Source organism: Rhinolophus hipposideros (assembly GCF_964194185.1).
Source record: "Rhinolophus hipposideros genome assembly, chromosome: 1".
Lineage (NCBI taxonomy): Eukaryota > Metazoa > Chordata > Mammalia > Chiroptera > Rhinolophidae > Rhinolophus > Rhinolophus hipposideros.
This window is the reverse complement of record NC_138047.1, coordinates 12,872,246-12,895,119: the sequence shown is the minus strand read 5'-3', so window position 1 is coordinate 12,895,119 and position 22,874 is coordinate 12,872,246. Positions and strand designations below refer to the sequence as shown.

Here is a 22,874-nt window from a genome sequence, read left to right as displayed (position 1 = left end):
CAGTTCAAGTATGGAGATGGTGAACAGTTCAAGTATAGAGATGGTGAACTTTCTGTTGGAAAGTGAAAATTTCCCCATGCATCTTCTTTCTCGCTGGCCATGTCCCTAGATTGTACCAGCTTGGGAAGATGGGAAAGATGGTTACTGTTTTTTTAGGTTAATACTGGAAAATGTGTCCTGGACAAGTTTTAGAAAACTCAATTTTAGCACTTGTAATGCCTTAGACACACATTTATTGTCTCTAAGAAGCTATGACCTCAACATTTAAACTACTGTTTCCCCTCAAACCCCACCATGTTGTGTGGTATAGCAAGTACATTTGTTTCCTGTGGCTGCTGTAACAAATCATCACAAATTTAGTAACTTAAAACACCACAAATACAGCATCTTACAGTTGTGGAGAGCCAAAGTTCAGGATGGGTTTCACAGGCCAATGTCAAGGTGTTGGCAGCACCACACTTCCTCTAGGAAAAAATCCATTCCCTCGCCTTTTCCAGCTCCTAGACACTGTCTGTGTTCCCTGGTTCCTGGCCCTCTCCTCCATCTTCAAAGGCCGTAGCACAGTGTCTCTCTCTGGCCCTGCTTCTGTCATCATGTCTCCTTCCCTGACGCTGACCTCCTGCCTTTTTCTTGCACATATCACAGGGATTAGCGTGTGGACTCTTGAAGAGGCCATTATTCAGACAGGCCCCCTCACACTGTCACATTGAGACCTCTAAAAGCATGACTATCAGAATAGATTTTTTAATTCCTTGTTTCATTTTCAGATGCAGAGAGAAATTATTTATGCAAGAGGAGATGGCCCAGGAGCCTCCCGACCTGGATCTACAGCTCATCCACCCCATGTCATTCCAAATTCTCCACCCTCCACTCCTGTGCCCCATTCCATGCCTCCATCCCCATCCAGAATTCCTTATGGGGGCACCCGCCCAATGGTTGTTCCTGGCAACGCCACCCTTCCCAGGGACAGACTCTCTAGCCTGCCAGTGTCCAGATCCATCTCACCCAGCCCAAGCGCCATTTTGGAAAGAAGAGATGTAAAGCCAGATGAAGACATGAGTGGCAAGAACATTGCAATGTACCGCAATGAGGGTTTCTATGCTGATCCTTACCTGTATCATGAGGGACGGATGAGCATAGCCTCTTCTCACGGGGGGCACCCACTGGATGTCCCTGATCACATCATTGCATATCACCGCACGGCGATTCGGTCAGCGAGTGCTTACTGCAGCCCTTCTTTGCAAGCAGAAATGCATATGGAGCAGTCACTGTACAGACAGAAGTCAAGGAAATATCCAGATAGCCACTTGCCTACTCTGGGCTCCAAAACGCCCCCTGCCTCTCCTCACCGAGTCAGTGACATGAGAATGGTAGACATGCACGCACACCATAATGCCCACGGGCCCCCTCACACCCTGCAGCCAGACCGGGCCTCGCCTAGCCGCCAGGCCTTCAAAAAGGAGCCGGGCACCTTGGTGTATATTGAAAAGCCACGGACCACTCCAGGATTATCCGGCATTGTGGATCTTGGCCCTCCTTTAGTGGAGAAGCAAATGTTTGCTTACAGCACCGCTACGATACCCAAAGACAGAGAGACCAGGTAAGGTGGTGAGGGTGGCCAAGGGTGGTGTGTTGTTGGGGGATGCTTTTCAGAGGTCAAACCAAGAGAATAGATGTTGGCTGAGCACCAGCCTCAGCCCGCGTGCCCTGCGATGCTGCAGAGGGCACAGACTAGGATTAAAGGCCATCCTTGTTCACAGTTTCGAAATCAGTGGATGTCAAGTGAGGCAGACCCATGGCCAAGCTGAAGGAGGGTAGACACACCACGAGTGGTCAGTGCAGACCTCCCGAATGTTGGTCAAACTGTGTCATCATTCGTGTACATCTGAATAATTCGGAAGAAAATTGTGATTAGCAGAAACCATTCAGACAAACTGACCTGCCACTGAAAAGGAGTGAGTGGTTCAAGTTTTAACTGTGTGAAATGACAATTTGTGTTTTTCCTTGTGCAATGAAATTTTTTCTTATCTGGTTTGGAGAAATGGAAATAATATGTTACTGGCTGTCATCTATGATGATAAAGCAGGAGTTTGCATAAAATAGGATGGTTTAGATTTAATACTCATTCCGGAGTAGTACTGAGATCAACAAAAACGTTCTAGTGAATGATACACTCGCGCATTTTAATTTCTTTTTTAGAATACATATTCGCATTATTTATCAGTCCAGAAGCTTTCTACTACATCTTAAAAACCCTCCAAAGTTCACATAGTAATAGAAAAGCTAATTTTGATCGAGGGCCTGAGAATTGGTTAAAGGAAGTCAACATAATTATTTTAATCATAAAAATCTGTCAAAGAAATTGAGTCCCAAAGCGGTTAAGCCTTTTAGCGGTTGTCCTATGCATTCAAAAAGGGTGCGAAAAACAAGATCCAGATATTTACTCAGTACCTTACAATAACCAGTGGTCCCTGCTCTTCACTAAAAGTAGTAAAATCACTATTACATAACCATATAAAAAGGAGGCCAAAATTGTGAATGGAATGTAAATTGTCTATCTTACTTTCTCAAACACAAATCAGAAAGTCCTGTCCTTATTAGCAGAATTTTACCGTGAAAGGGCTGTCTCTCCTTATCTGTTCAGTCACAGCAGAAAGATTCCAGGAGGTTGGAAAGAGAATGAACACGGAAGTTTGGAGATCATCAATGCACTAACAAATTCTAATCCTCTCGCTCAACTTAAAAAAAACAAACAAGCAAACCCATCCACAGTGATTGGCTTAATTATGTAGGACTGAGAAAAGGGACACTTCTTGTGACCACGGACGTTCAGCTGAGGAGTGTGGAATAAACACTGAGGCTTATTGGAACAGTGAATGTCACAACAACAGGGACATCTTCCAAGATATGCCTTGAGGCTCAGAAGCTTGTGCACTGTGCTTTGAAAAAACGGTAACAGCGTCCTTTGTGGTGGGCCGTGGGGGGCTGGTCAGGAAATGTGAGTCACTGAGAGGATGGGACCTGGAGTCCTAAGAAGTTAGTACAGGAAACAATAAAAACTATCCAACACCAGGATATAAAATGTTGAGAGCCAGAGTCCATCCTACCCACCACTCCCACCCACCCTCGTGTTGACCCCACCTTGTGGGTAGAAGGGGACTGAGAACTTGATTCTTCTGTGGATCATCTTAAGCTGTTTCCACCTTGCTGGGCTGTCGGCACTTTTTGGCCAATGATGGTGTCCGACTTCTTCCCCAGCACCTAGTTCAGTGTCGTACATGCATTTACCACACGTGTATAACTTAATGAACATCACTGAACCCAGGTTTTTACAGGATTTGGTTATGGAAGGGTAAAAAAGGAAGGAACCCTCTGCTGATATGTGGAAACTTCTCTGTATTAGATCAAAAGCTTGAAGAACTTTAGCCGTAAGTAGCCTTGGTATTCCTTCTGGGCCTCGGCTTCCTCTTTAGATTTCTATGTCACCAAGGCTCAGAAAGGTTCTGTGGATTTCTGTTTTACATGTTACAAACCCTTTTTAGAAAATCCAAATTATCTTATTTCTAGAATACTAAGTATTAGAAAAATTGACTAAAAAGATCAGTGCTCACCTAAAATACACTGTCATTATCACTACCATTTTCTGACTTAAGATTGTAGTTATGAATATAATTTTACACTTTTGCTTGTTTTCATTCCCTGAAATGTGAAAGAGCAGAGGAAGAATTTTGTCTCACATCTCAGCCAGGTATTCCTCACCTGTTAATCAGCTTATCTCTCCAAAGGGTGGAATTGGAATGCTTGTATATACATGAGCAGGCTAGAATCCCTTCTCCTGTAATCCCCTCCCCCCACACACACACAAACAGTTCAACATTTAGAGTCCCTATTTGTGAAACACCTAAACATCCCCATTAACTCAACCCAGGCACATGACAAAAAATAAGTATAGAATGATTCGCTAGTAAAAAGAACTTGAGTCTGGAAATTTTTGCTGTAAGTACTACCATTATAAGAAGAAGAACACTGATGGTAGCTATGATTTATTGAGAACCTTTTATAGGCCAAATACTGTGTTAAGTAGTTTTCATACATCCTAGGATGTAATCGTCATGAAGACCCAGTGAAGTATGTTCTAGCATCATCCCGATTTTACAGGGTAGAAACTGAGCTCAGAGAGGTTAAGTAACTTACCCAAGGTCACAAAGCCAGTAAATGGCATAGAATGTCCAAGTCCGTTAAAGAATTCATACTTTTTACCACTGTACAATATTCTGCCTGGAGAGTGAGAACTATGATGCCCAAGTTCACCCAGCAAAGACATGAATTCAGGTGTGAATTCTGAGCATTTCAACCAGGATTTTTCAAAAATTGTTCCGACACTAAATGCTAAATAACTGTTCCTAAAGGATATTTACAATCATAAACATGATAGAATTTGCATAATTATGCTACTAAATATATACATGCCATTTAAATATAACTGCCCTAGCTAATACATTAGTGCAATTATGCAGAAATAGGGAAAGCATGAAGAAAACATTCTTGTTAAATGTTATTTTCAAAAAATAAATGTGAGTACTATGTCAAAGAAAAAATTTAAAAACAAGTACACGAAAAACAATTACTGAAACACAAAACTATAGTCCATTGTTTCACATATACCATGATGTTATTTTAGATACATTTAATCTGTGTAAGTATTTTTAAAGAGTCATCAACCCCTAAAAGTCTAACTTCACGAGTACAGGGTCCTATAAAGTGCCAAACCAATGTCTGTTGCAGTTTCATGATATTAAAAAGCAAATAAATCTGAGAGTACTTTTTACATAAAACTCTCAAGTGAAATTTTACATCTCAGATATGAACCTACAAAAACACAAGAGGGGGACTGAGAAATCTGTAGCGATGTTCTCTTCTGGGTACGACTGGGTTCAGATGCTGTTCAGAAGAGCACTTCTGTGAAAGAGCCCACATAATTTTAGCAGGATGTTTGAAATCAGAGAAAAATCCTTTCCTATCTGCACTCAGGAAATTTCCGATGGTAGCTTTTTTTTTTTAGTTCGTTTATTTTTTTGAGAGAACGTGATTTTATAACAGCTCCATTGACTTGAAAATGAGTTAATTTCATCTTGATTCTTATATTTAGTCATGTGCCTTGATTTAATGAATATGACTTTTTTTTTTCTTATAAAAGTGTTTCCACAAAGCATCTAGTGATGACAAATTATGTATAAAAGATCTAGGGGAAAGTACTGTATATAGAAGAACATATATAATGGTAGGGCTCTCCTCCCAAAATGGCCATGGACTTTGGGGTACGGGAGCAGATTACAACTGCTTTGACCTTCAGAATAGCAATTCTCATGTCTGACCTTCTAGAAAGGAAAGAAAATGCCCTTGAATGATGAGATGGCTTTACCCAGATGAATTCCCTTCAGCTGGGTCTCCAAGAAGAGAGTGGGTCCCTGTGGCTGTGAGGGAGTGCCGAGGGGGACGACACGTGACAGAAGACTTAGTGCACAAAGCTCTGTCTTCCCTGGGCTATAAAATTACTTCATTAAATAGCATCATTATTTCTATTCATGGCACATAAAACAGCCCTTAAGAACTGTAAAGTTCTAGGGCATTTATGTTTTGCTATTTTCTATTTATGGTTTGGATCATATAATGTGAAATATCTGTTATTGACATAACACTCAAAATTCAACGACGCTCATTGCAAAGCGATGATAGCTCTCCTTCCAAATATATAACAGATTCCTCCTAATGTAATCTTTTTCAAAACGTGGTACACTTGAATTAAGATCATATTTTACAGTTCTGTACCTACAGTAGCTAAATTCAACAAACTAGTCAAGAATCCACTGGGGAGCAAATTCTTGCCCTGTCTGGGCATGTATATCTGGAGAAAGAGAAACCACGTGAGATCCTGGTGTGATTTCTAAGACACCACAGCTTTAGAGAAACAAAATCCGTTGTCTTGAGCCATTCAAAAGAAGGAGAAAGAAAAATTCTGTGTCTAGGAGGAAGCCTGCATGTTAACTGGTAGCTTGTATCTGTTCTTAATCATTTTACATCACTTTCTCATTTTATGAGGATTAAATGTTACTGTGTTGGTAGCTTTGAGGAGTGGGATTCATTCTTGGTTTAGCAGTTGATTGAGTGGAAGTCTAAATTCAAGTTTATGTCATTTAAACATTTAGACAGACTTCTGAAGATTTTCTAAGCTATGCTTCATCCTGCTAGAGAGGTGATCCTGAATGACTGAAATAGAATGACTGATTTTTTTTCCTTTCCCTGCATGTGTAGTCAAAAGTGAGCCACATCAGAGATATCCTAAGTAGTTAGACTTTGCAGCTTTCTATAGCAAGATTTCTTAACTTCTTCACTTTTGATATTTGGGGCTCATTGATTTGTTGGTGGGTCCTCTGCATTATAGGATGATTCGCAGCATCTCCAGTTTCTACCCACTAGGAGCCAGTAGCAAACTACCGTCCCCCCAGCCCACCCCTGTCATAACAGTCAAAAATGTCTCCAGATATTGTCAAACACCCCTGGTTGCGAGCACTACTCTAAAGGAAATTTGGACTTTTTCTACTTGATGCAGTGGAGAAATGAAAGAATGCCTCGTACTTCAGGAGTGTAAATTGTGACATTCGTAAAACGTGGATCTTGAAAATTTTTAAAATTCTGTCCTTTACCTTCCGGTAAAGAAATTTTGTTATTGTTATGACTTGCTATTTTTACCTGCAGTTCAATCAAACCATTAACAGCCATTTATTGAGCGGCAGTAATGTGCAGTGTTTATGAATGTGTACTCCAAAGCTCCCAGGTTGCCTGGGTTCAAATCCCACTTCCAACACTTGTTAGCAGGTGAGACCGTTGAGAAATTCCTGAATCTTGCCCTGCTTCCATTTGGTCATGTGTGATACAGGGATAATAATAACACCAGCCTTAGATGGAAGAACACGTTACTGTGAAGTGCCTTGTGCTGTACCTGCCGTAATAGTAAGAGCTCAAGAATTTTTACCTGGAGCAAAGTGCTCTACTAAATGCTACTAAACAGAGAGATTGGTACAGAGCTGGCTAGGACAAAGGATTGTGCCTGAAGAAGCAGGGAGACAAATTTTTGAATATAATACCAAGAAGAACATAAAGCAGGGGAGGGGGCGATAGGAGAGAATAAAATTAACTGTGAACAGAGAATTGAATTGTCTGGGCTTCAAGACCCAAACTAGAATGTTTAGAATATCAAAATCACTTTTAAATCCATTTCAGGAGAGTGGTCAGGGTTGCACATCTTGGATCCAGGAGCAGAAAGACAATCCAGGATCAGGGCGTCCTTTTAAAAGTACACTCGAGCTATGTGACTGAGGATAAAGACACCTAACCAGGTGGTCGTTGACATTGGTAGGTTATCTGTTTTGATGCCTAATAGTGCCTGACTGATTCAGCTCTTGCCTCAATTGCTTTTTCATGTAGCTCTAATTATAGATCAATAAATGTTTATTGAGCGCCTCTTACGTGCATAGCTGTGAGCTGGATGCTTTGCAGGACACAGACCTCGATGTGGTCCTCGCCTCACAAGGCACATAAACTGTGAAGACAGTCATAAAACGTTAAAAGTGTGATATAAATATATAAGCTCGGCCACAGTTAAGTACAGGAAGCTTCTGAGCTATGAGTGCCTACTAAATAACTGTTTTGCAGGCACAGCTGCAAGAATAGGATTTCATTCATGGACGATGCTCAGGGATGCTCTTCTTCTCCCCTAGACGGTGGCATCTCCTTGTGAAGCAGGGAGAAGGGAGGAGGCCAGGCCAAGTCACTGAGGGGGAAAGTGGCTCTCCCTGAGTCTGGAGGTTCTTTCAGAAGGAGATCTGTTCCTGACATCTTAAAGTCCAGCTGGAAAGTCGGGACACATTTTCCTTGAAAACAATGAGGAACAATGATAGAACTAATAATACATTATAGGTTAAAGAGGCTTCTGTCGGCCAGCTGGAAAACCAGCCACCATTTATTCCAATTTCTAAGCAATGAAAGTACAAGTAAACTTTTAATTACAAGCCTGCCATAATTTGGGGACTGCTTGTACATAATTAATTCCAAACAACGGATACAGACAATTGCTCTGAATTCAGACAAGGGGGTGCTTTCCTGAACTTAAGCGGGTCGAGGAGCTTTCGTGAGCATGTTGAGATGCAGTAGAACTTAAGAGATATATAATGCAGGGGAAAGCATCACTTGGGATGACTGATCCCAAGTATCACATAAAGATCACTGATCTTTATCCAAAATTTGCTATGTTTCTACCATATGGTGCCTGTAAATATGACATCTGGATATGATGTTTTGCCAATCTCAGAAATCAAGTAAGTGCCAATAAGTTGAATTATTACTTCAGTCACAGGAATACAAACTTCATGGTAAAGTAATATTTGTTAGTCTCCCTTAAGTTCTGAGTTCAGGCAACAGCTGTCTGATAGAAATGATCTATGACCAACAGACAAATTATGAAGATAGCCCTTCTCTGACACAAGGAACATTCTATCAAAAATACCCGTGGCATGACTGTGTTCCTTTAAACCAGTTTTCAGAAGGAAAAGACATCATCTGTCACTAATTAGATGAAATTTACATGTGCCCTTGTATCTCCCCTGAATATTCATGATGTACTGTCTATCAGATGTCTTAGGTCTGAAACCAGAAGCTAAAGCAAAGGAACCTAACTACTGTGAAATTCAGATAACCCCCTTTCCTTGCCAACTGGAACCTCTTCCTTCAAAGGGAAGAGGAATAAACGCTTAGGTGCAGGTTCAGCCTCCTTGACAGACATCGATTTAATGCAGACTCACAGTGGCTGGGACCCAGCCTGAGGGCGCAGCAGCTGGATAATCGTGAGCTCTCATGACGTCCAGGCAACATTTTGGTCTCTCTTGTGATTAGTTGTCCTTCTGTCTGGTGGAGATCACAGAAATTACACTTGTTTGAATTTTGCACTTTATTTTTCATGAATGAAGTGATTCGAAAATATCGTCAGATCTAAGCATGGGTTGGCACTTTCAAGGATTGCAGGTCTTTAAAAGTCTGCATTGCCCACAACACTCTTGTAGGGCCAGCTAGTATTGCCAGGAAATACCTCCTCTTCCTCCCTGTCCATCTTCAGAGCTGAAGGGATCTTAGAGATCACTCTCCTAATCTGTGACTTTACAGAAGGAGAAACAGACAGTTAGGAGACTTCCCAAAGGTCCAACGACTGGAGCCACTCTAGTTCAATGATAGTTTTACTATCATGCTGTCTCGATATAGCTTTGTCTTTGTAATAAAGGCAGCGTATCCTAACTCTGACAGGAAGCACAGGTATCTAAACAGACAAAATAAAAAAAACACACGAGCAATGCCAAGTATAGGAAGTGGTTTCCTTCTTTTTCCTTAAGAGTCATTATCACATTTCTTTTGAGTCCACGCTGAGATTTTGCAGATCAAAAGCAGGGGGAACGGGGGGCATAGTTCCACACTCCCCTAGGACCACTTAAGAGACTGTCTCTCCATAGCTTCTGACACCATCTCTCATTGGAAGGTAAATTACAGTCCCATGTTCAGGTCGCCAGAACCTGAACAAACAGCTATTCATACTGGTTTGTACTTGTACAAAAAATGAGCTGTCACTTCCAGCACATAAGTATTAAAAATTAGCCTCAGGAAAGAGAAAGAGAATGCCAAGTAGGTGTTTTCAGAAAGTAAGGTGTAGGCTTGCCCTGCAGAAGAAAGGCTCTCATCACCCCGGAAGTGGAGGGCCTCACCCCAGATGGTGAGTCACTATGTGGGCAGCTCAGCGCGCCTTGGATGTGGGGTCTCTGCAGGTGAACTGGCTGTTAGGGGAACCCTGCCTCCCTTGCCCTTAGCATCCTTTGCTGAGAGGGACTGCAAACATGACCCCTTAAGGGTTCTGTGCAGTTTAAATGAAAATGGGTATAAAATTCTTTTGTGAACTGGAAAGTTCTCTATAAATAAGAGCCTTTATTGACTTAAAACCGTGAAGACATCATCCCTTGCAGAAAGGAGCAACAGTGTGCTGGCCATTTGGATCTGAGACATCGTGTCCTCATGCCTGACTTGGAACAGTATTCTGGTCCCTGCCAGAAAGTAGGTTGTGACACAGAGCAAAGGCTACCTGGCGCGTTCTCAGGCACATTTGCTGTGCTGGGCAGAACGCTGTCAGACGACGGAAGTCGGTGACTGCACATTGGGAGGACAGACCTGGGCATGGGTGAGCTTTGCCCAGCCTGCAGGCTCTAACAAGCCTTTTTTTTTCCTCCCCCTTTTTCCTTCAGTCAAGATCACTGAACCAGAGTGGAAAGAAAACTACAGGGCCTAAATAAGTTCCCTCCAACTAGAAAATTGTGTGATTGTAGAATTCTAAGTCTGGTAGGATTTCAGACGTGGTATTCTCTGGGTGTGGGGCATGAGAAGAGGTGCTTCTATTTAACAAGGGGTGGGCACCTCAGAGGCCATTTCCTCTGTGTGTGGAGAGTTCATTTAGCCTTTGACACGCCCTGTCACGAGCTCCACTCCACTTAATACTGGCTTCCTGTGTTTGAACTTGGGACTTTCCTACCTCCGAGACTTTGCATTTATTCTTCCTCTGCCTTGTGTACTCCTGCAGCAGACGGCTGCCTGACTGGCTCCTCACTAGTGTCAGGGCTTCACTTAAATGCAATTAGCTCAGTGAGGCTTTTTCCCGGTTGACCATCATATTTGAAGTTGCAATACCTATACACATACAGACACACAGGGATATAATTAAGTCAATAACATATGCATATTTATATGTAAGTATATATTTTTATATTTACATATGTATATTTCTCTACTTATTTAATTTGTTGTACCATTACTCTCACCCCCTAAAATGTGAGTTCCATGAGGGTAAGCCCTTTGTTTTATTCACAGCGAGGGCTCTGTCACCTGCAACTGTGCCTGGCACACGGTCAATGCCAGAAAAATATTTGCTGAATAAATGAAGTTGAAGGGATAAAAGGAAACCTCCCACATTCATAACATGTTGCAAATTATACAGTGCCTGCACATATAAGTTCTTGCTTGCCCTCATTCCCCACATTTCTGTAGGATGATAGCCCTTATGGGACAGGGAAGGCAGCTGTTACCCTAGTTTGATGGTTGAGGAAACTGAGATTCAGAGACATGGAGTGATTTATGAGTGGAGATTCGTATTGCTGCAGAAAAACGGCAAGGACCGAGAAACTCAAGCGGCACACAGAGATCAGGGAGAACACAGTTTTATTATACCGGCGGGCTCAGTGAGATCCTTCCCAAAAGACTGAGCCCCTAGCAAGGTTTTGAGCAGGTTTTTATGGGTTGGGGACTTCCTAGAGTGGGGAAGGGGTAGGTGTCATCTGGTGATTGGCTCAAGGTATGCCTTGGAGGGGGTTATGCGGAAGTGGGCTAGGGCTTAGGCTGGGGACTTCTCCCTCTGCTGGGGCCATCATTTTAGCTCAGTTCCACGTGGCAGGAAACCATTTTAAGGTCAGTTTCCCCATCAGTATCTTTCCTTGGATGTCTGTTGGTCAGCTCGAACTCAACATGTCCAAAAATGAACACCTACTGTGCTTCCCCAGAAATAAGACCTAGCTGGACAATCAACTCTAATGCGTCTTTTGGAGCAAAAATTAATATAAGACCCGGTATTATATTATATTATATATTATATTAAGACCCAGTCTTGTAGTATAGTAAAATATTATAGTATAATAAAATAAGACCAGGTCTTACATTAATTTTTGCTCCAAAAGACGCATTAGAGCTGATTGTCTGGCTAGGTCTTATTTCTGGGGAAACAGGGTATCTTTTCATCTCAGGGATGACAACTTCGTTCATCCATTACTTAGGTCAAATTCCTTGATGTCATCGTGATTGCTGGCTCCTACAGTCCACGTTTGGACAACCAGAGAATGATGTTTTATATCCAGAGATTTCCTAACTCCAGGCATTGCTCTTGACCTCACTCCGCCACTCTGGTGCAAGCCACCACCACTCTCACCTAATCTGCTACACTGGCCGATCGCATGGACTCCCCACCCTGTCCCTGCCCACCTCTGGAATCAGAGCATAAATCAGGGTTAATTTCTGGTTCAGTGTTTTGTTTCCATTAAATTGTATTAGACTAATGCCTCTGTTTTTGCCTAAAGCTCTCCTTACTTAGAACACTCTGTTCTACTCTCTTCTTCCTCTTCTCCCTTTGACTAAATCCTATCATTTTCTTCAGCTTCATTCTCATGTCTTCTCTCAGGAGCAGTTGCTCTTCCCCTGCTCTGTCTCCTTCACCCATGAGCATTTGACCACTAAGAGCACACCCACCCCACAGAATCCAGCCAACTGTGTCCACTGAGCTGTGTCACCTGAAGTCTGGGGCCAAGAAGAAAGACTCTGGCAACAGTCACCCCCAGGGCTGTCACAGTGTTCACACTCAGCAGGGATTGGTGAATTGAAATTACGGGTAATCGAATGTCACTAAGACATTTAGGGTAAACAGCATCAGTTATAATATGCGAAGAACTGTTTATTACAGGGAGTACCATCATTCCACAGTAGTTCCCTTCATATCATATTATAAACATTCGTTCTCTCAATGCATTGGTAAATTTATGAAGAAAGTTTAGAAATGGCTTTTTTCCCCAGATTCCCGTAAATGGGGCACCAATTTTGCCTATTGCTTTGCAGTTGTCATTCAATGTGTGTATCTTCATGGGTCATAAGTGAAATACAGAGCATTCCACATGAATACCTTTGCTTTGGTCATCATCTCTTTCCTGACTTGGGGGAAACCTGGTTGCCTGACGAGAGGATTCCACACTCTGCCTCCTTGAAGTGCCACCAAGAGGAAGTGATGGGGGAAATAGAGGGAGGGACACAAAGGAGCCATTTCTTCCCATTTATTTCCCTCCTCCATCAGTCAGAAAGCGAAGTCAGCCCGGCATAGGATCAGCAAGGCTGAGAGGCCAGACGCGAAAGAATCCAGTCAGGACAGGAGAGAGAATGTGTGTGGTCCACCCGGGGCTGGGGGGGAACAGGAAAATTAAAAGAAATTCGCAGAGTCTTGATGACTGGAGATGAATGAAAGAGGTAAGGATGTAAGATGCAGGTAAGGAGCTGGTTTGTGTCAATAAGAGAATCGAAGACAACCAAAGATTGCTACCTTAAAGGAGACTTGGGAGTTTCGGATCTATGTAATAAAACTATACCAAGTAAGAATTTAAGGTCAGTGTATGTCTGTTCAGAAGAGTTTGAGGATGTATAATGCCACACTTTTAAAAGGGTATCAGCACGGATACTGAGGCTGTAAATGATGATGGACTGGGGTGTGACAGACAGGAGGCCCCAGGCTGAAGTTCCCCAAGGATGTGAGGGAATTTTCTAGATGCTGGCAGGAAACTCGTGTGTGTTACGTGCTATTGAGTCAGCGCTGTCTCCTGGCAACCGTATGAATGAGTGATGCCCAGTGTCCCATCCTCAGCAGCCCTGCTCAGCTCTCGTAGACTCCATGCCTGTGGCTTCCGTTATGGAGCCAGTTCATCTCACGTCTGATCTTCCTCTTGCGCTGCTGCCTTCTACTGTTCCCAGCATTATTGTCCTTTCCAAAGAATCCTACCTCCTCATGACGTGTCCGAAGTAGAACAGCTTCAGTTTTGTCATTTTTGCCTCCAGTGATGTTTCAGGCTTACTTTGCTCTAGGACCCACTTGTTCATCTTCCTGGTGGTCCCCGGCATCCGCAGAGCTCTCCTCCAACACCGTATTTCAAATGAATTAATCTTTTTCCTTCAGCCCTCTTCACTGTCCTTTCACATCTGTACATAGTAATTGGGAATATGGGGGTGTGGATGATGTGAGGCCTGGTCTCTAATGGCACTAGGAAACTGACAGATGAGTAATTCAGAACTCAGAAGCAGGAGATGTTGAGAGGTTGGATAGTCAATGGAGTGGAGCGGCGATAGGGAACAGAGAACATACACAATCTTCTCCATGAGCAGAGGGGAAGAGGAGGGACAGCAGCCTTCAAGGTCGGGGTTATGAACAATATTTCTTAATGACCCTTTGTGTACCAAGTCCTCAGCTAAGGACTGCAAATGTAAGAAAAAGTGAAAGACATGGTCGTTACCCCTGAGGAGTGTGCCATGGTAGAGGGACAATATTAATGCATACAAAGTACTTGAGCCCCTTTTCAGTCACCACCAACTCCGTCATTGTTTCCTCAATAAATCTGGATATTTCAATGAGAAGTTACATTTGTGGGGAGTTTTTGGAAGGATGTTTTTAGTTACACCGTTCTTTCACCAACAGGTTAAAGTCGGGCAGAAATAGAAAGTTTGGTGCTCAGAGTCCTATTTGAAGCTTTACCACAAATTGAGATAATTTGAACTCCAGTGTTCTCTTGAAATCATCTGAAAACAGTGTCTTTAATTACTTTCTGTTTTTTTTCCTTCATACCCTAGAGTCAGGGCATAAGCAAACAAGGGCATAGCCTAACTTTAAGACTGTTCACTATTCAGTTCTGGAAAATGCCTTTGGCACTTCCAAGACTAAAGAGTTTTAGTTCACATAGATTGAGTTCACATAGATTTTTTTCCCCTGGGACAGGGTGGGGAGTGGGAGTGGGAGAGTGACTTTGTGAAAGGAAGATACTGCTTAATGAAGATACTTTATTCACTGCTGTGTCCACAGCAGCTTGAGCCTCGCCTAACAGATGAAATGCTCAAAAGTGTTTGTTGATGACCCATTTATCACTTTCTGGTGGGGGGAGAGAGATGACGGAGAATGAGCAGGCACCGAAAAAAATCACAAACTATTAGAACTCGAATTGAGCTGAGGGACCACCTAGTAAGGACTCTCAGAACGCCAGCCCTGGTTACTACGGTTGTTACTGACTATCCCGAACCACTGGGTAAGTGGTGGGGACGGTGGATGTCTCTGACTGGGGGCCTAACCAATCCTATCAGCTCTGATGGCTGGTTTCAGTCAGCTCCCCAGCATTGGATATTTAAAAACATAGCCTTGTTGTCACAAATGTTCCTATATCATCTTTTCTTACCGCTGAATAGTATTCCATTGTGTATATATACCACAACTTCTTTATCCATTCATCTATCAAAGGACATTTTGGTTGTTTCCATGTCTTGGCCACCGTAAACAAAGCTGCAATGAACATTGGACAACACGTTGAGAGTATGATGCTAAGCGAAATAAGTCAGACAGAAAAAGCAGAGAACCATATGATTTCACTGATATGTGGTATATAAACCAAAAACAACAAAAGAACAAGACAAACAAATGAGAAACAAAAACTCATAGACACAGACAATAGTTTAGTGGTTACCAGAGGGTAAGGAGGGTGGGGGTGGGAGATGAGGGTAAGGGGGATCAAATATATGGTGATGGAAGGAGAACTGACTCTGGGTGGTGAACACCTAATGGGATTTATAGATGATGTAATACAGAATTGTATACCTGAAATTATGTAATTTTACTAACAATTGTCACCCCAATAAATTAAAAAAACACCAACATAGCCTGAGGGCTTTATTATAGCAGAATTACCAGTCTTATACTTGTTATGGCCTTGACTTGTTTCTTAATAGCCATTAATTTATGCAGATAGACAATGATAAGGATTTAATTCAGGTTTAATGAGGCCTCGGTCAGTAAAAGACAAGTCCCACAGGCAAAAAACTGTTGAAGGTGAAAACTTGAATCAAAAAATCTGTATAAATGGAATTAGTGGCTGAAAATATTTCCCCTAAATGGGCATTTTTTTTCCTTCTCTGAACTGTGAAGACAGAGAGAGCAGAGCATGAGCAGTCTTCACAGATGAGCTTGCAGGAAAGCTGGTTGTAGCAGCAGGGATTTATATACTGGGATCAGCACCCTCCCGGGATTGAACTGGAATTTTTATTAATAATATGCTTGGGCTCTGAGAAGATTCATTTAGCCAAGCTGACTTATGCCACTAAATGACTAGTTAACCATATATACTAATCACGTAAATATGGTTTATGGAATGATAGAAAATGGTTTATGAAATCACTTTTAAAACCATCTTTTCAACAGTAATTAGAACAGTCCTGTAACACCTTGAACCAAGTGATATTGGCAAGAATTAGCTTAAGTGTCTTTAATATTCTAATGATTATCATACAAAATTGCCCCTGTGATAAAATGACAGGGTCGTATATAATTATTCCTCTTTCACTATATTTCTCTTTCTCATTAAAATGTACTTCATAATATTTCATCATGTGTAAGTTTCCAGTTGCTGTAATTTAGTTAAACCATAAAATTGTTTCCAGATTACCAACCATGAAATGGAAAGACAATCCTTATTTATGAATTTATAAATCAGATAATCTCCCTCAAATGAATCCTGAAACCAGAAATACTTTGACGATTAAATAGGAGGCAAATCGTTTTCTCATAATGTGTCAAAGAGTTGTATATTCATAAGGCGGTTTGGGCCACGATGGTGGAACACGCATGTGCAATCAGTGGCTTGGTGCTCAGTCACGCACAGGCCCCACTGTTTCCTGGGCAGTGGGAGAGAACTGCTCCCCTCGAACATCAAGCTCAAGTGTCCCGAACTCTCAAGTCTCTGAGAGATCACGTTTCCTTCCTGGTGGCCCCACCGGTGACATAGCCCAGAGGAGGCCACTCGGGGAGCATTCACTACCTTCACAGATACAAAAAGAAGAACCCAGGGTGTGGATGCCTGGACTGAATATAGGGCCTTTCCTCCAGAGCATCCAGACTCTCACCCCAGGCCATGGTGCACTGTCAGTATCATCCCTGAGATGTGAGGAGAGTGGGGTGCTATTTGGGGGGATGTCTTTCTCTGTATCCTAAAAACATTGTCTGGGGGGAGCGTGGCAAGAAGCCAAGTACCCGCCCAGTCAAGGGAAATGCCAGGGGTGGGTATGCCACCCTATGGACGCCCATGTGGAGACGACCCAACCTGTGCTGTGACATTGTGCAATTGTAACCACAGTGAGGATTCAGTTGCAGATCAATGTCCTAAATTTGGAATGATCCAGGTGCTTTGTTTTGGTTTTTCATGTGCTACCGCTCTTTTGTTAGACCAGCTGTTGAAAGCTGTGGACCAGAGAGAGATCAGAAGGAACACTGATTTAGCCCTAATCAGGATTGTGCCTAAGCCAGTGTTGGACCCCTTCTGCCCTTTCTCTCCTATCAGATTCTCACTTACTCTCTACAGTTGTAGACGTACCTGTTTCTTACATTTATAGTAGTACTGTCATCTGTGTGTGGTTAGGTTGTCACCATGCCTTCCTATCCGACACTCTAGCTTCACGCTAAGTGACCCCTAAGCTGCTCCCTAACCAAAGCTGTCTTGACCCTAAAAGTGTCACACTGCTTTTTTTTTTTTTTAAGAAGTCCTTTGCATTTGCCTAACCGTGAATAAGAGCAGTAAACTGGTATATCTCTAGGTAGCTCTGACTATACCTTGACTCTAGGTTATGAGTTTGACTTCCAGCAGTACTGAGGGAAGAACAGGGCACTGGACAACTTCCACGCAGTACTCAGCATGTCCCTGTGGAAGTCACGCATTTCCCAAGCGCCCATGTGTGTGAATGACCAGTCACCAATCCATCGTTTCTGAGATGCCATTGCGACTTGGGTCTGATAAACTTGGGATTTTCACTGGGTATTTACTAACTCACTTTCTTGAGTGGAATTTCTTACGAATTTTTCTCTTTGGCACATGCACTCTTTTATGGTAGAAAGGTGGCCAGGAGCACAGGTGTAAATGAAAATGCTTTGCAGCTCAGAGGTTTAGCATTCACGGCCATGCCTGGAAGCATTTGCAAAGTCACTTCATAAAGATGGAGATGTATTTCTACTCTCTCTGCTTAAGGTTTCTCCTTCCCACACTATTAGAGCAAAGAGATCATACTATTAATGCTTAAACTGTTTCTTTTGTCCTTAGTGGGTTTACAACCATTAACTATCCAGACATATGACTTACATCTAATAAACTCAGTATTGTGACAAAACCATCCATTTTAAACTTATGAAAATGCATGGAATTCTGAAATCAGAAGCCCAATCTTTCATATGGAACTAAGGGTTATATTCCAAAGGCAAAACACAGGCCCCAAAAGTTGTGTATGGACAAAATTACCCTTGAAAATCTTCTTGATTTCCATGAAGTTCAAGATACAGAAATAGCGTCTCTCAATAAGTCCAAGTTAACCAGTTACTTTTTTCCAGAGAAAGAGCAGGCTGCCATGATTTTTTCCCATTGGGTACCAGATAAAGTAGTCAGCACGTATGTAAAAGCCACAATGTATGAATATGCTGTTTGAAGCACAGGAATCACCATTGCTCACACTCTGTGAGGTCTGTGGACTGAGACCTGCCGTGAACAGTGGGGTCACTTCTCTATCTCAAGCTCACGCTAAGACACCTGCTCATGGGGTGCTATGGCAGACGAGGTGCTCACAACCCTTCAAACTGCCCTCACTCCCTTTATTGTTTTAAGCTACCAAATAAGCGTTGCTGAATTCACAGGCCATGACATATGTGATGCCCTCTGCACTGAGTCAGTAGAGGAAGGCCACTTTGTTGTGATGTTGTTTGTATAACATGTTGAAAATAATGGTTATAGTTCTGTGAAACTGCCATTGCCTGAGGCATAGCGATGTGAGCCTACTTCAAAAGCCAGGGGAATTGTGATGAAGAATTAGAAAGCCCTGAACAGAGAGGTAGAGTATCTGTGCACAGTAAATAATTGGACGGATTTTTCATTTCTTTCTTTTTTTTTTTTTTAAATTGGGGAATATTGGGGAACAGTGTGTTTTTCCAGGACCCATCAGCTCCAAGTCAAGTCATTGTTTTCAGTCTGGTTGTGGAGGGCACAGCTCACTGGCCCACGTGGGAATTGAACTGGCAACCTTGGTGTTACGAGCACTGCGCTCAAACCACTGAACCAACTGGCTGCCCCTCATTCATTTCTTGACGTGACCAATTTGTTACGGATGTTTGTTTCCTGTTTGATCCAATAAAAGCCCCGGATTAAAATGCCTATGAGGTTAGATTGAGCACCATTCACCCCCAAGTCAGACATTGATTTCAATCATATTTTTCCATGGTCTTAAGAGACATTCATTTGCATTGCTCTCAAATGATAAACAAGTTTTATTCCATACAGAATGAGCATCGTCATTTACACCAAAACCAGCCAGCAGCCCCCGCCCCCAGCTGAGGAGTACAGGTTACTGTGTTTCCCGGAAAATAAGACCTAGCCGGACCATCAGCTCTAATGCGTCTTTTGGAGCAAAAATTAACATAAGACCCGGTCTTATTTTACTATTATAGAAGACTGGGTAATAATATGATATGATACGATGATATGATATGATATATGATGTAAATACCGGGTCTTATATTAAATTTTGCTCCAAAAGATGCGTTAGAGCTGATTGTCCGGCTAGGTCTTATTTTTGGAGAAACACTCTAGAACTCTATGCCGCCAGGCCACAGCTGGCCATGGACAGCACTGGTGCCAGAGGTAAAATTGCACAAGCAGGACAGAAAATCTCAAAGACACTACGTGCAAACAGAATTATTTCCAAGGGAGATGCTTTTCAGTTTTCCAGGACGGCCTCTGCTGACCTATGTTAATACTAAACTCTGATCATTGACTCTTCAGTTCAGTGGGGATTTGCAGGTCCTTCACGTTCCCAGAGCCTGCGTGAGGTGCACTTGGATGGCCTACTAGGTGATACCTTCTCTAGCCCTCAGGTGAGCACTCACCTGAACAAACCTGAAAGTCAATAAAGCTTTAACAAACAATTCTCTTGTTTTACAGAGAGAGGATGCAAGCCATGGAGAAACAGATTGCCAGTTTAACTGGCCTTGTTCAGTCTGCGCTTTTTAAAGGGCCCATTACAAGTTATAGCAAAGATGCATCTAGGTAAAAAAAAGGAAGTAAACCAATTGAAAATAATTCAATCTGTTTCTCTTTAATCATTAAGATAATTCATTCATTCAAATCCGTTTTCTTGTAATCATTTCAAGGCTGAAAATAATCACATCTCTCTGAATCATAGTCTGTTTGTTCGTTTTTTTTTCCCTTCTGGTAATTCTTGGTCGAAGGTAACCCTTTGGCCCAAAAAGGTAATGGGCTTCCCAGTGCATGTAGCTTCATGGACCACTGTGCAGTGCTTGCAGCCACCAGCCACACGTGTCCACTGCCGCAGTCATCTGAAAGTCATGAGTGCCCATCAGCTGTATCCCACCAGCAGTGTCAGATCACATCTGGGAAGCCTTTTCCATCCCAGCCAATCGTGGTGCTGATGCTGAAATCGCCTCCTTGCTTGATACCATCACTACCTGCTGCTAATTGCTTAGAATAATGAATGGAGGTGGGGGGAGGCATTTAGGGAACTATATGGCTGACTCTCTTTTTCTTTTATTCAGTGAGAAAGTGATGAAATCTACAGCCAATAAGAACCACACGGACAGTGCAGGTAAGTGTTGTTTGGAGCTCCAGGCGGCCTGAGGCTGCCGTTGATGAGCTCTGGTTGTTTCAGAAATATTTAATCTTCCCCTAGGTCACCTGTTTGGTGTGGGGCTTCCCGGATAATGCCCCGTACCATCACAACTTCCCTGCTCCCTTTAGCCTTTAATCATTTATTTACTATTCATTCATTTATCCATTGATGTGGATACCATACAACAAATATATATGCACCTGTACTTGACAAGGAGAGTGGGCGTGATTCAGACACAGCTGCCTGCCGAGAATTCCTTATCCTGTAAGGAAATGGATATGGAACAAGTGTGTTGAGTGGTAAGAAAAAGTGCAGGATGAATGTTTAACTGACAGGTCTAACCTAGACCAAGGACATTTCCCTGGGGAAGAGACACAAACTGAAAGTCCTGAAAGATAAAGAGGACTTAGGTAAGTGAAGGGGAAGAGGAAGAACTGCCCCGGTGAGGGAAAAGAATGTGCGAATGCCATGGTAGGGAATTTAGATAATGTTCTCAGTGCAAAGTGAAGCCATTGGAAGGTTCTACCATGGGGAAGGACCTCAGCCGGCTGCAGTATGGGAGTGAGTGACAAGGGACGAGAGCTGACGGAGCCACCAGTGGTCAAGGTGGGAGAAGAAGGTATCCTTGGACCAGGGCCTGCTTTCTTTAAAAGACTTTTTATTAAAATATAGCTAATATACAATATTATATTAATTCCGGGTGTACATCATAGTCATTCAACAGTACCCACCTAGCTCTATACAATGCACGGCCTGCTTTTTAAATGCCAACATTCCCCCAATTATATTCCCAGGGGAGTTGACTAGTGTCCAAGTATATTTAATGTACGTCTTATGCTGCAGGCTCAAGCAAGCCTCTCTCAAAAATAGAAGGTCTTTCTTCCCCCTGGGTAAAAAATAAAAAAAATCATTACCAGGGACATGTTCAGCTACTGAATTACACAGGAAGCATGTGGCAAGTTGGATGAAACCTCTAATTTGGGGAAGCCACAGAGTGTTGTTATGCTGCATGGTCGAATGGACAGAATTTGCGACTTCAGTAGAGACCCTTGTTAGTCCTGGTGTCCCACTAGCTAAGTATAGGGAATTCAGCTGTAAAGCCAGGAGAGCTGGTCTTCCAGCACTCCCAGTCCTTATGGGGTTTGTTAGTTTACTTAAAAATCAATCAGTGACCTTGGTGGCAGCCAGAGAATTATTTCACGGAAATTGCTAAACTTGTTTTCAGAGCAAGTGCCGGTTTGTTTTGGAGATATTTATTCATTCATTTGTATTCTGATCTATTATAAACTTTTAAAAAAAAACCTATTGAACTTGTAGAAAGAGAGAGTGGAATGGTGGTTACCAGGGGCTGGGGGGTGGGGGAATGGGCTAACGTTGGTCAAAAAGTACAAACTTCCAGTTAGAAGATGAGTAAGTTGGGGGAATCTAATGTACAGCATGGTGACTATAGGTTATAATACTGAACTGTATACTTGAAAGTTGCTAAGAAAGTAGGTCTTAAATATTCTCACCTCAAAAAAGGAAATGGTAATTATGTGATATGACGGATGTGTTAGCTAACACTACCGTGGTGATCATATTGCAATATGTAGGTGTATCAAATGAACATGTTGTACACCTTAGCGTGCACAGTGGTATATCTGTTATGTCTCAGTAAAGTTGCAGGGACCAGAAGGAAAGTACTGAGCACCAAAACTTTCCATTCCTCTGTTAGTAAGTCTAGCAATGATTAGCATTGGACATCATTGTTCTAAACAATATGTACATGCTGTTTTCTGTTCCCCTTTTATTCCTTTTCATTTCTGGTGACATCATCATCATGGGAAACATTTAGTGAGTGTTTCCTATGTGCCAGGTACTATTGTAGGTGCTTTCATGCATGAACTCATTAACTCCTGACGTGTCCTCATGGGACAGGATAATAATCGTTACTCCTATATTCCAGACACAAAGACTAGACGCACTTCCACACGTGTGACACACATGATCCACTCACTTGTCCTTTTTTTTTCATTCTTTTGTATTTAAGTGCCCCAGTCCCTTTAAAGATATATAGGTTTTTTTCATTTATGTGTTTTGAAAAATTTTGTAAATGTCTCTTTTGGAGCACGGGGGAAGGAGCAGGTGTAATTTCCTTGCGATGTGTTTCCCCAAGTGGAATCAGTATGTCCAAAGGGACAAACAGTGGAGTATCTCTGGTTACACGCTGCCAGTTTTCTCTTCCGAAAGGCTGAACCAATTTGCAATGCCACCAGCAACAGGCATGTATGTATGTGTGTTTGCTCCCCCGT

General features: G+C 42.4%; 1 protein-coding gene across 12 annotated transcripts in view; it reads left to right on the top strand.

Moving 5' to 3' along the window:
- KIAA1217 overlaps positions 1–22,874 on the top strand; it is a 435,058-nt gene that overhangs the window by 365,136 nt on the left and 47,048 nt on the right. For 8 of the 12 annotated variants that reach the window (XM_081048618.1, XM_081048609.1, XM_081048610.1 and 5 more), the window contains 3 exons: positions 768–1,600; positions 19,899–20,003; positions 20,510–20,559. In XM_081048618.1, coding sequence (XP_080904744.1) covers positions 768–1,600; positions 19,899–20,003; positions 20,510–20,559 — 988 coding nt within the window. The remainder of the gene's footprint in view (positions 1–767; positions 1,601–19,898; positions 20,004–20,509; positions 20,560–22,874) is intronic. The other 4 variants (XM_081048620.1, XM_081048615.1, XM_081048619.1 and 1 more) reach the window with 1 other exon arrangement.